The sequence below is a fragment of the Brachyhypopomus gauderio genome, chromosome 15 (genome assembly GCF_052324685.1).
Source record: "Brachyhypopomus gauderio isolate BG-103 chromosome 15, BGAUD_0.2, whole genome shotgun sequence".
NCBI lineage: Eukaryota > Metazoa > Chordata > Actinopteri > Gymnotiformes > Hypopomidae > Brachyhypopomus > Brachyhypopomus gauderio.
The window spans coordinates 6,491,731-6,505,101 of NC_135225.1; the positions used below are offsets into that span (position 1 = coordinate 6,491,731).

General features: G+C 37.4%; 2 protein-coding genes across 2 annotated transcripts; one reads left to right on the forward strand and one right to left on the reverse strand.

The window, feature by feature from the left end:
* Positions 1–929: 929 nt before the first annotated feature.
* polr1c (RNA polymerase I and III subunit C) lies at positions 930–4,704 on the reverse strand. Its single transcript, XM_076975509.1, has 9 exons — positions 4,576–4,704; positions 4,272–4,343; positions 4,059–4,166; positions 3,767–3,899; positions 3,472–3,591; positions 2,082–2,234; positions 1,785–1,934; positions 1,579–1,695; positions 930–1,488 (listed from the first exon to the last, which is right to left on the reverse strand). Exons 1-9 carry the CDS (start codon positions 4,645–4,647, stop codon positions 1,370–1,372), a joined length of 1,044 nt encoding a protein of 347 aa, XP_076831624.1. The 5' UTR covers positions 4,648–4,704; the 3' UTR covers positions 930–1,369.
* Positions 4,705–4,907: 203 nt separating this feature from the next.
* On the forward strand, positions 4,908–11,940 carry pcgf6 (polycomb group ring finger 6). Its single transcript, XM_076975510.1, has 10 exons — positions 4,908–5,199; positions 5,482–5,581; positions 5,741–5,837; positions 6,196–6,251; positions 6,365–6,424; positions 6,504–6,624; positions 6,813–6,840; positions 7,059–7,157; positions 10,902–10,988; positions 11,449–11,940. The coding sequence occupies exons 1-10, from the start codon at positions 5,110–5,112 to the stop codon at positions 11,494–11,496; spliced, it is 786 nt and encodes a 261-aa protein (XP_076831625.1). The 5' UTR covers positions 4,908–5,109; the 3' UTR covers positions 11,497–11,940.
* Positions 11,941–13,371: the final 1,431 nt, after the last annotated feature.

Here is a 13,371-nt window from a genome sequence, read left to right on the forward strand (position 1 = left end):
GCTTCAACTCTTGACAGCACACAATACTACAAGCACTAATAAACAAATAAATACAAAATAAGAACAAAAACATACAGGTAAAAACCACAAAGTGTAAAGTTCCAGGGAAAGGCAACATGTTGCTGTGCAAGGTTACGGAACACCTTTCCAACTACTGTTAATTGAACGAGACACATTCTCAGTTCAGTGCTCTAACTCAATCACTTGTACTACATAATTTAGTCCATCTGCTACAATTACATGATTAAGCATTAATTAAGTGGAGCAAGATGAGTAAATAATGTCACATACCTTTAAAGTCTAATTAATCTAAGTGTAGTTTGGTGTAAAATAAAATAGTTAATTGTCACCCACCAGAAAATTAAGCTCACAGTGACAAGGTCAAATGTTTATTTTGAATGGCAATTTGTGGAAGCAAAAGCACAAGACGAAGTGAGAACCTGTTGTTCTGATGTGAAACACTTAAGACATTCATCAGCATAAGCTCATACCAAATTTACGAGAGTCCAAACACCAGTGTGATACTCTTTATTTTGTACTTCTTTTATTGCTACTAGTAATATTTTTATCCTCCCAGATGTTTACTCAGAAATAAAGTGACTTTGATGCTTTACAAAACATGCTTATAAATGTAATTCAACTTCAATGCAAACATCAAGTTAATGTACTATTTGAATAGTTTAAAAAACCCTGCTGCTCCAAAATACTCCAAGTGAGTAGCACTTAAAAAGTTTCAGCAGTTTAAGTACTTTTGGATTTTGTTCAGAGGAGAAATATAAAGCTTACTTATAGAAATGGTTTGTTGTAGCTTCCTGAAACATAAGACAATTTGAACATAAATAATAATAAAAAAAAAACATTATAGCACTACAACAAATAAGAATCAGAACATCTCATAAATCACACTAGTAAGTACACACACACATGACTGGTCATTCACAATTTTAATATAAAAAAGGATGTACAATTCAGTACGTCAAACATATTTGGGGGAAAAATAAGGTTTGAGATTCAGCACCTTTGATGTGTAGACAGATGTGCTGAAACACCCGAGGGAAAAGGAGTTCTGTTCAGGACCAGACAAGCAACATCCAATTTGATCAGGAATCTGAATGAGACCCCATCTGAAGTAGCCATGCAAATCAGGCAAATAGACGTTCTGCATAATAATTTAATAATGTGTTGTAAGTGGTTCTAAATGTATTTTATCTCCTCTGCAGTCAGGGCTGTGCCTGAATGACTCCGTGTTCATTAATATGAAAATGATCCCCTGACAAGCACCACTTCAAATATCTAATGCACATCACAATTCAAGGCCTTCAGGTGCTGTTAATGGAGACTGCAGTATGTGCCGTCCGCGTTTCTCCCTCTACTCCATTTCAGTCAAGTCGAGTTCACTGAGGAATTTCTGGCACTTGGCAATGAGTACATTAACTGCCTCGCTGACCAGGACATCAGGTGGTAGGATTCCAGTAGTCTCCACTGAGACTGGGAGAGATGGACATGAAGAAAACATCAGCATGTAATAATATCAAAGCTGTAAGAACCATAATTGTTATTACTACCCCAGTCACATACATATGAAATGGTCTCGCACTCGTCCCAGTTTGACCAAACTCTTTAGGTCATCGTGTCTGAGCACTTCTCGACTGCATGTGTCCAGACGACTGTTCACTACTTTAGCCACTTGTTCACCTGATGCATAAAAAAAAAAACACAAAATGTGCCAGTGAGAACACGTCAAATGTCTGCTGTGCTACTTTTAACCTTACTGAGTGTCCTACCATCAATGTTCTCCACCTCAATGACTCCAGGTGAGAAGCAGCGCTTTAGTCTCTCTGCCTTTTCTCCTTCAACCATCTGCAGTAATGTGATCTCAGGAAGAAGCCTGTAGCTTGCAGTGGCGACTGGGGAGAACTTAGCATGATCCTTGCCTGTATGAAAGATGTTTTTACAGACTTACATGCACATGACATCACATACGGATTCTGCTACAATTAGTTTATTTTTGAACCAATATCGCCTCCACATCACTTCATAATCTTTTAACTTGTATTCAACTTTAACTTGTATTTATTTACCTATTCCTTTAACACAGTGCATAACGATGTCAAGCTCTTGTCCAGGACGGAGCTGTGCCAAAAGAATGTCCTCATGCACAGGACCAATCTTAGCATCAGCAAACACATCTGCCTGGTTGCCAATAGGTACCCATGTCATGTCTCTTGAATACACTGAAAAAGAAAGTTAGCAAGTTTAGTTGCTTTATGAATATCAGGACATTTATCTACAAATATTCAAACACTAATCTAGCTAATTAATTAGCATATTCACCTCTGAAATTGAGTGTCAAAGTCTATAGAGGGTTTTCCATCCACCGAGTTTTTGCGCATTTTGAAAATGCGCATGAAAAAAGCTGAATGGAAAAAGACCAAAATTCGAAAAAAGCCCCAAATATTGCAAAAAGATTTTTACGCTAGGAGGAGTTGGAAAAGTTAGACTATCGCATCGCCAAAATTCGGAAAAACTGGATGGAAAAGGGTTTTTCGCATAAACGATGACGTATCATGCCTCAAGTCATGTGGTTCTGTACATGATCGCGATGTAAAGATGGCAAATGCATACAAAAACAGTTCTGGAGAGAGCAAAAATTGAATTTAACTTCTCCATGTATAGAAAAGAAAAAGAAAAAAATGTTTCAAAACCTCAACGTGCAAAAATGCGTAACTGCCAGATGGACGTAAAACCACTATTGTTTGGCGTCCTCTCACGTGATCTAAAGTTTATTCGCATAACTGTAATGAATGGAAACAAGGCTTAATTCGCATTTTTTTCTGCCAAAACTTGGAAATTGCGCATTATTTTTTCGAAAGGTTTGGATGGAAACCCGGCTTATGACATAATTGAAGTAACATGTAATGCAGATTGCTTACATTCTGGAATACACAGTAAATGGAAACACAAAACTAAACCCCAACACAACAGAAACATTTAATCCTTTTTTTATTCTTATTTATTTTTCCCTTAATATTTTAATTCTGATTTCTTGACTTTCAAAACAGAACATTTGTTCACCAGAAGCATGCGCACCGAGCACAAACCCTTCTGCAGATACCACACAAAATGTTCCTGAGTTGTGTCACAGTTCACTGCAAGCCCCTCAGAAGAAAGTATTTTTCAATTGAAAATCTGAATTTAACACATCAAGATATTTTATGTTGGGGCTATATTGGTACATTAGAACAGGTAGGTATAAAGAATAGTCAGCCACTCAACATTCCCACCTCAGGTAACATTCTTGTTATTCTGAGTATTTTATTTATTTTTTTGTTGTTATCAAAAGACATTTAGTTACTGCAGCAGTTGCCATTCTAAATTATACATTTTTACAGGACAGAAAAGTGATTGAAAACTGCCTTTAAATGTAAAAAATATATGTAAAACGTCTTAAGTAAAGAACACTGCACTTACCCATGTGATTCAGGTACAGTTCTTTTGGATCTGATGAGTCTTTGGAAGCTCTGGGATTCCTCGTGCATTTGATCTTCAACTGAAGCTGAATAGTGTCAATTTCTGTGCCTTCCTCATCTCCTAATAGAACAAACCACCACAAAATAATTAAATAAAGATTAAATAGTTATCAGAATAATAAAACTATTATCCAAGTGTTAATGTGACAGCTTGTAGATTTCAAATGTCTTGCACATCAAAAAGGGGGAAATCTGTGCTGACTATTAACATGGTTTAAACGTAAAGCAACACTCACCATTATTTCTGTACTCAAAAAGACGAGGATCAGCTTTGATGGGTATCAAACCAAGTCTATGTGCTAAAACTTCATCTTGAATGATAGATGTATTATTGTAAATGAAAACCTTTTCAACTGCCATAGTCGGAACCTAAATTTGTAAACAACAAAAAAAAAGAAAAAAAAACCTAGCAAATGTAAATTCTTGGTGATTAACATGCATCATTTACACTGTGTGTTTTTGATATATTCCTCAACGACGTTAAGCAAATGCATATTTTGATTCACTGCCAATCGAACAAGAAAGTACCTCAGCAAGCAATATCCGTCGAAAAGCATTAGCAATGGCAGCATCTATTCCCACCATGTCGAACTCCAAAGAATTTTCATCCATATGAACAACGTCAATCCTAAACTTCTGTAAGAGGAGAGTATGCACAATAAAACCATGATGTAAAGCCAAAGAGTAGACTACTACACTAAAAGTGACTACTCACTGAAGATGACTTTGGAAGGTAGCTACCTTTTTGAATGTTTTGAAGTCCCATGTGTCATTATAACCAGGGTAATTACCCGGAAAATCTGTAGAATGAACCTGTGCACGGCATGTGTACATATATGAATATGTAAAGGGCATACATTCAAGAATATTTGTACACACGTAACAAATTAAAAGTAAGTATACTTAGCTAGCTAAATAGAACAGTAAATATTGTCAATGTGAACGTTCTTTTAGCATAATTGCCGCACCATTTATAATTCGCGTATACGATACAACTGACTACATAAACAACAGTGATTATATAATCCTCGAACGAGGTACGTACATTTTTTACCCCAAATTCACCCAAAATTACTCTATCACGAATCTCATCCACGTTGCTCATGGACGCCGCCATCTTCACTTCTCTTCGCGCTGTCGCTACACTTCCGACGAACGGCGTAGCTGTATTTCAAAATAAAATGCACTTAGTTCTCGATGATGTTTTTCATGTGGTATACATTGTAAAATATATTCTGCCCTCTTTTAAATACATATTTGCGACTTAAGTATTTTAGCGCTTGTTTATTTTTTTACTGAGTAAAGACTATATTGACTTGTACCATACTATATTTACTATAAGGACTTTTACTCTAGCGTAACGGCAACGTCACGCACCTAACGTGAAGCGTTTTTGTTATCGCGTGCACTCTCGTGCGTTATTAAATGTTGACACCCGCTGTTAGAAGAAATCGTTGTAAAAGTTTTTTTAGACTCTTCGTAACATTTTTTTTAACCTCCGAGTTTGTATTGGGGTTGTAGATTAAGCTCAGAGTGGGCCGTAGACGGCTCCAGATAAAGTTAACTTAAGGACAAAGGGATGGAGGACAGCTTTGAGAGACACCAAAGTTTGGGGGCCACCGACGTGTGTGGCGAGAGTCCCGACGACAACAGTGACACGTGCGACGAGGTGAGACGGTCTGCTGTCTGGACATCCGTGCAGGATCACGTCGGGACCCGTTTAAACCACACTGCTATCCTGTTAGCTGAGTTAGCCTGTTAGTTTTAGTGTTGGTCAGGTGGTTGACCCTATGGAGCCCTATATAGATACATGGTGCAGTCAGCCTATTGTCATTCATGTCTTCTAACATCCGTCTTTTTCCTTTGTAGAATAACTGTAGTGTGAGTGTTGTTTAAAAACAACTAATTAATGCATTTCCTGACCGTTTATTGCTGTTTTGCTGTCTTAAAGCCCTCCCTGCCTCTTAAGGAGTTTTATCCTTATATTCGTTGCGCTCTCTGCAACGGGTTCTTCATCGACGCCACCACCATCACTGAGTGTCTTCATACATGTGAGCGCCACCTCACCCACCACACCCTTCAGTCTGTGCTTAGAAACCTCTATCATCATATTTGTCATTTTACGTACAGGTTTAGACCGATTTTCTGCCCCAGTGTGTTTCTTTTCTTCTTCATCTCCTTGTTTTTTTATTTTTATTTTTTTGTAACAGTCTGTAAGAGCTGCATTGTCAAGCATTTTTTCTACAGCAACAAGTGTCCCAACTGTGCCATTATTGTTCATCAAACTCAGCCACTGTACAATTTAAGGTATGGCATATGCCGTTATTATTTTCTCACCTTTCTTTTGCACCTCATGGTTGTGCCAGTGGGTGTAAGGTCTTATAGATATTCAGGGCCATTTAAAACATGCAGGATGTCTTACTTTTGACAGCAGTGAAAGTAAAATGTTATTGACTCAAAATATTGTTTCTAGATTGTTAATCGTTGTGCTTTAAATTATCCCAGGGGAATCTCATTGAGAGTTTGCATATAATTGCATCTGTCTTGAAATAATAATGGCCTCACATTGTGCCTGAAGACACCTTCTGTGGTTTTTACCTATATAGTTGTTCTATGACTTGGTTCTATTGCTTAATGGCTTTTTTAATGCCTCTGTTTTCCATAGACCTGACAGGCAATTACAAGATATAGTTTATAAAATGGTTCCATATTTGGAAGAAGGTAAGGTGTTTTTTCCTGTGTTCTTATTCTATATCCATAACTTGTTGTTATCAAGGTATGGTTATAATATTTCTATCAAGTAAATCTATATATTTTGTATTTTTTGGCCCAAGCGGAAAGAATACGAGTGTGCACATTTTATAAGGAAAGAGGACTTATAGTCCCAAAGCCAGGTAGGTTGTTTTTGATTAAACATACTATACCTTGTATGGTATGCATAGCTGTGGTATCAGAACTTCTTTGCCTTTTTAGTGGTGGTCCCAGCCACTCTTCCAGTGAAGGCTCAGAAACACAAGGCGAAAGACCTCGTGCCACAGTCTGTTTTTACCATTCCTCCAGAGCTTGATGTGTCTCTGATGCTCGAGTTTGTTGGGTGAGTAGTCTTGCTTAATTTTCTGTCTATCGTTTTATTACCCATCAGTGTGTTTTTATTACCAGGTTTCACTAGATGTAGGTTAAACAGAAACGACTAACGATCAGTTAATTAATTCTGTATTGTGTATACACATCAAAAGGTATATGCATGAAAGTCTCTTTTCTGTTTTCATATCTGACTTCCAGAGCTCAGGAAGGCATTGAGAATTATAAGGTATTTTTTATATATGTATAAGTATGTAAAAGTATATATATAATATATATATATATATATATATATATATATATATATATATATATATATATATATATATATATATATATATATATATATATATATATATACATATATATATATAATGTATGTATTTTTTATTTATGTATGTATAAGGCATCTAATTATACTGACCTGATGCTGTTTTCATACTGCAGCCCCTAGAGAGGAAGTATGTTCGTGTATCAGGTGAAGCCACTATTCGTCATGTGGAACTGTTTATCAGAAGGAAGATGGAGTTGAGTCCAGATTTGCAGGTATAGCTCAATGTAATATGTTTTTTAATATTCGGAGAAAGCTGTTAAGTGGCCCAATAAAATAATAATAATAATAATAATTATTATTGCATAGTAGTGAAACATCCACTGAAATGAAATGCAGATTTAGACAATGAGACCAGACATGTGGGAGCAGTATCAGTAATGAAATCAACTGATCTTGTCAAGCTTGTATTGTATTTGTATTTATCATCAGAAATTTTAACAAAAGAGGAAAAGAGCAAAACATATTCATTCAACAGCCACTGTTTGTAAACATAGAACAGTAATACTAGAGAGGTGTAATATAAAGCAGGTTTCCTGGGATTTAAAGATATGTGGAGACACAATATTCTAGAGAGTATTTATGAAATCCTAATCTCAGTGACTGACCTGTTTGAGGGAAGATACATTTGTTCTACCTTACAAGGGCATGTGGACGACTGGAGCACAAAAAATAACTTCCACTTCAACAAATAATAGACACTAGTAGAACACACATTAATATATAAAAAGTCTCCTTCAAAGTCTGAGCCTGAGAGGAAGGCAGTTGATTGAATAACTGTATAATGTTAAAACCTTTCTTGCAAGAAAGTTATTTTGCTGTTTTTATTGTTTATTTCCTGAAGCTGTCATACTTTATATTAGAAACATAATTATAAATCCTGATTGAAAAGGTAGACAAGAACAGTGTGAGAATGTAATGTGGGTGTTCCAGTAATTGAGCTCCAGTGCTCAGTGATTCTGTAGGCAAACATGGAACACTTTGAGCCATCTCACAGTGCAGAAAGGTGCTCCATCATGCAAGCACACTTTGACCATAATTATAGCCTGACAAGTGATTGCGAGACAATGAGGATTTTAGATTAAACACTCAACACTGACATGAAAATATTTAAACAGTAGTGCTAAAATGTCTGCTGCAGATTTGATTATTGTATTCCTGACTACAGTCTAGTCTACCCATCTTAAAATGGACCAGTGGCAATCAAAATGTAAGTGTAGGGACAGCAGCAAAGAGATGGGGGGGGGGGTGACTCCTAATTAGAGTCCAAAATGTGGTTACAAAAGGTTGAAAACCCCTGATTTTAGACCATTATTGCACAGTGTTGTCGCTACTGTAATATGTGAGTTTGGAGGGGCATCAAATTCTACCATTATTGCCATTAATGTAAATACATGGTCATACCTGGATTAGCTAATGGTTGGCCCTCTCTGTATTCTGTTGTTGAGACTGATCTGGCACAGGATTGGGCATTGGCATCTAGCAGCAAAATGAGGTAGAGTGCAGTGTAGAGCAGGAGACGCTGAGAAAATAAATTGTCCCAGAGGACAGAAAGGACAAGTATAGAAGGACAAAATAGAATTCAAGCAGAGGAATAGTATGTGTGTAATGAAGCTGACACACATTGCTTTAGACCAATTCCAGCTTTCATGACCACTAGGGCTGGGTATCGATTCAAATTCCAAGAATCGATCCGATTCTGAAGATTAAGAATCGATTTATTTCGATTTAATCCGATTTAATTGATTCGATCCAATTTGGGGTTTAGTGTTAATAAAAATGTATTTGAGCTGTTTCCTGACTATGTACAGAAGCAACATGTTAAAACTAGTATTATATCGATATTAATCAGCAAATAGTTACTGGTAGTTGGTAGTTACTGATTGCTGGAAGACTGGTGAAAAGGGTAATCATAAATCTACCTTCAAGAAAGGTAATCCAGGACAATAAACAGAGGACATCTTTGAGGTGTCTATATCTGCAACAGTGGACGCCTACTAGGACACTAACCAGTGCATTATTATTATGATTGAAATAATTAAGAATTCACCCAAAAGCTGTTGCTACCAAATGCATTTTTATTTTAAAAGTGCTCACACTTAATAAACTGAAAGTATAAAATGTAAACGTGTATTTTTCTTTAAAGTGCGAATATAAGAACAGAACTGTCACGTTGCGGTCCCCGACCCCTCCCTGTTGGGCGTGTGTTAACGTTGTCTGCGTCTACTCGTCTGCGTCTGTGTATCTCCGTGGGTGCGGGTGCGTCTTGTATAATCCGTCTCACCTGTGGCCCGTCTCATCACGTGGGGTTTATGTGGTTTGTCTACTTAATGTACGTTCGTGCAGCGTCTCGTGCTCGTCGTTGTTTGAGTCACACATGTTCTATGTAAACGTGTTTTATGTGCGCTGTATGCTTCGGTAAATGTAATAAACGTAACGATTTGGAAAGTGCAAAGGATTCTGTCTCGTTCATCACCTTGCGCCCAACGTTACAAGAACATTTTAAACTTTTTTAAACTGTAAAAACACTGGGTAAACTGTCAGTGACATGGACTAACTGTAAATAGTCACTGACACTGGATAAACTGTCCTTCTGTTTTTAGATTGCCGATTTGACTATCGTCGTTACCGGCACTGTCCGACGCCATGTTGTTTTACAGTTCGTTAGACCGAGCACGCCTGTGTGAATTCAGTGACAAGGCGGGGGTAAAAGTTCACTAAAAATCGATCTTTGGACGTACGAATCGATTATCAGATCATCATAGGGTTGTCCCGATCCGATATTTGGATCGGATCGGTCGCCGATATTAGCAAAAAATGCGTATCCGTATCGGATCGGCAGGCACGAGAAAATGCCGATCCAGACTCCCGATCCATTTTTTTTAAGTCCGATCCCATTTAGATAATCCATTCCAGTTTTTGCTGTGGTTTTGCCAGTGAGAGTAAAATCAGGTCCGCATTTTCCAGCACACCTTCAGCACACGAGCATAGCGTCTGCCCCAATTTAGCTCCGTGGCATCTCGGACCGCCGTGTAAATTTGAAGTTATCGGTAAAAATGTCAGTTGTGTGGGATTATTTTAACTTAAAGGATGATAAAGACGAAGAGGTAGAGTGCAACATATGCCACAGTAAAGTCAAGCGTGGTGGTAAAGCTGTAAGAACTTTTAATACCACCAATCTAATCAAGCATTTAGCGAAATACCACCATAAACAACATGACGAGTTTATAAAGAAAACCGAAGACAAAAAGAAAGGTCCTACACAACTAACACTGGCAGAAACTGAAGGGAGTGTATAGATGGGGATGGAGCAGCAAAGTGTGGAGTAGAAGGCATTTTGCTTTTAATTAGTTTACGATATGTGCACGGATTTTTTTTAAGCTTTGGTTTACACTTGTTCCAAGAGCACTGATGGATGTTAATGTTAATAGACTATTTGTTAATAGACTATTTTCCACTCAGGTTGTGTGTTTTGCTTTTTTAATATCATTTACAATATTATTTGCACTTGTGGCTTTTTAATCCTTGGTTTACTGATGCTATTTCTGTTTGTTATTTAATATTTTGTCTATTTTGAGTTTATTAATAGCTAAATAAACAGGTCAGTTTCTCCTTACCAACCATTGTGTATTATTCAAACACCTAATTCAGCTGGCTACTTGTTATCAAGAGTAAAACGCTTTTCAACATGAGTTTGACAACAAAGTAAGTTGGCTAAATAACTTTAAACTGTAATACATGCTCGGATAGGCCGCTATCGGTATCGGCCGATATCGGATCGGAAGTGCAAATAAATATTGGTATCGGATCGGAAGTTCAAAAAGCTGGATCGGGACATCCATAGATCATCATATGCGAATCGATTCTGAATCGGAAAATCGATTTTTTCAACACAGGCCTAATGACCACCTAAGTTATTAGTTGTAAAGATTTTCAAATGAGACCATTCTTTCTGGCAGGTGGATGTTGTCTGTGGGGAGCACCTGCTAGAACAGTGCCAGTCTCTGAGAGAAGTGCGTAACACAATGGCAGGAAATTCCCTACAGGTATTTAAGTGTTGTCTAATTATAAACTAATGTGTGTCATGAGATGTAGAAAGAAACCCGGGGTCATGTGCCATTCTTGCTTTTTCAGTATATACTACTTAACAGTTTTTCAATTCGCATCATTAATAGTTAAATCTTGACTTCGTTTTCATCTCAGACTTCGTCTTTAATGGTTACATTTTTAGAAGATGTATTATGCTAATATGCTTCACTTATGATAATAGTAATATTTAAATACTTGCTGACACAAAATGCTTGTAGTTTGAGGTTATTTATTCACAGTTGCATTTTACAACAAGCCCTTCATAAATCACGTGCTTTTGGGTCTCTTGTTGTTCTTGTTGGTCTCTGGGCTGTTTCGTTTAACTGATGGTGGTACTTCTCAGTAGGTCTTCTCACTGTGTGCAGATATTACTGACCTAAGACCTGTTTGTGTATTTTCCTTTTTCCATGATCTTAGGATGGAATGCTGGTTTTACATTTTGGACTTGTGCTTCCTGGTCAGTGAATCAAAGATGCTGATTGATGCAGTCTTACCTGCTGTGCCTGGAGTAAGGGCTATGGTTTTGACACCTTTTTTTCCTTAACTGCCTCATGTAGGGAAAAATCCCTTCCTTGAATCAAATATTGATCCAAAATGAAACTGTCTCACTTGATTAAGATATTTTTTATTTCTCTATGCTTTGTGGGTTCTTGTTAAAATACAGTTGTAATATTTTATACAAACACTGTGCAAATTGGGAAAGTAGGTGAAAAGCGCTGGATTATTTAATTATTATTTTTATTAATATACTGTTTTGTACTGTATGAATCCTGTATGAATGCCTCACACTCCATTTAATATGTTTGATGTGTTAATGCTTTTGAATGTAGTGCTTTGGCAGGGTTATGATGAATTAAGCTTTTGGAGTTTAATTAAATTTAATTAATTATAAGTAAAATGGCGTTTTGCCATAATTGTTTTGTGCCTTTATTAGGGGTTATTAAGTTGCATCCACACAATAGTTGCAATTTGCAGTCTTTTGAATAGCTTTACATGTAATATATACATATTATCTCTGCACATGTGCTAGGTTACATGTTAGTACACGTTAGCTCACGTGTATGATTCGAAAATACAAATACAAGTCATGTGATGGGAACTAATATCATGTAGGACCCCCCCCCCCGCCCAGCCCAGCAGAGTATGGAAACTCAACATGGCATCATTTTGACAAGTGGACGGAAGACATCTGGAATGATGTTGAGCCATGTCATTTGGACAGCCATGTGGTATTTGAAGGTGCAGGATCTCTGGTGCCTCGAACATCTTTTTTATGCTCATTTGGGCTGAAGTAGGCCACACCATTTGACAGAATTCTCCAGAAGGCTTCTATTGCCGAATCTGGATAACTTGGGCCCAATGGCATGGTGTATCCTGCATTTGCAATTACATTTTTAGGTGTAGCAGTGGACACAACCCATGCCAATAAACACCCCAGACCAGTATGGAACCACCACCAGCCTACACAGTGCCTTGTCGACAACTGGGGTCTATGGCATCATGGTTCCATGACTCAGTGGCACCATGACTCAGTGAGTCACACCTCATGTTACCAGTCCTCTAGGGTCCAGTTAGCAACCTTGTGAGTTGTCCCTATGGGACATGCATGTGGAGCCAGAGTTTTTTTTTTTTTTTTTTTTTTTTTGCATGAACAATTCTTGCAAAATGCTAATAATCACATTCATTAACCACTCATGGGTAGCCACTGTGCTGTCCACTGTGGGTGGTAATGTCTTCTGTGACGTATTCCTGGTACACGTGACCCTGTGGGTTGAGGAATGTTAAATACCTACACAGGTAATTTGTAAATGGAATGTACCATCTGTCCGGCACCCATCATCATGCCTCGGTAGAACTCTGATAATTCACGTCACATTGGCGTTGTCAAGCCCTCTCCTGACCTAACACCATAATCAATTTTACATACTGCTATTCAATGACGTTTGGCATGTGGAAAATATCTATTTACGTAACAACGAGTAGAGGCAGGATGCAAATGTGGAACATCTATTTTGGGAATTCTCATTATCTTTATACTAATCCATGGTGACACAACCTGAAGACAGAATAAAAACTGCCGAATATAAAGAAATGATACAGAGCAAAACCACTGCATAGGAAAAGCAAAGAGAGACTCGAAGAGGAATTCAGTATCCAGCAAAATTAGATAAAGTGAGATGTGAATGTATATACACGGGCAAATTAGGGCGAAAAACGATACGTAAATAATAAAAGGCTGGAATAACAAAAGCATTAGACGGGGTGGGAACTAAACCGAACATAAATAAATAAACATATAATGTACAATGGGCAAATAGAGCATAATATCGAAAAATCGTT

Excerpts from the sequence above, each read along its gene's own strand:
- polr1c (XM_076975509.1), bottom strand. The coding sequence starts at position 4,647 with ATGGCGGCGTCCATGAGCAACGTGGATGAGATTCGTGATAGAGTAATT. Across the intron at positions 4,344-4,575 it reads GTGAATTTGGGGTAAAAAAT|GTTCATTCTACAGATTTTCC; the intron begins GTACGTACCTCG and ends TGCCGTGCACAG. Across the intron at positions 1,696-1,784 it reads TGAGGTGGAGAACATTGATG|GTGAACAAGTGGCTAAAGTA; the intron begins GTAGGACACTCA and ends TTTATGCATCAG.
- pcgf6 (XM_076975510.1), top strand. The coding sequence starts at position 5,110 with ATGGAGGACAGCTTTGAGAGACACCAAAGTTTGGGGGCCACCGACGTG. Across the intron at positions 6,625-6,812 it reads CTGATGCTCGAGTTTGTTGG|AGCTCAGGAAGGCATTGAGA; the intron begins GTGAGTAGTCTT and ends TCTGACTTCCAG. Across the intron at positions 7,158-10,901 it reads AGTTGAGTCCAGATTTGCAG|GTGGATGTTGTCTGTGGGGA; the intron begins GTATAGCTCAAT and ends TCTTTCTGGCAG.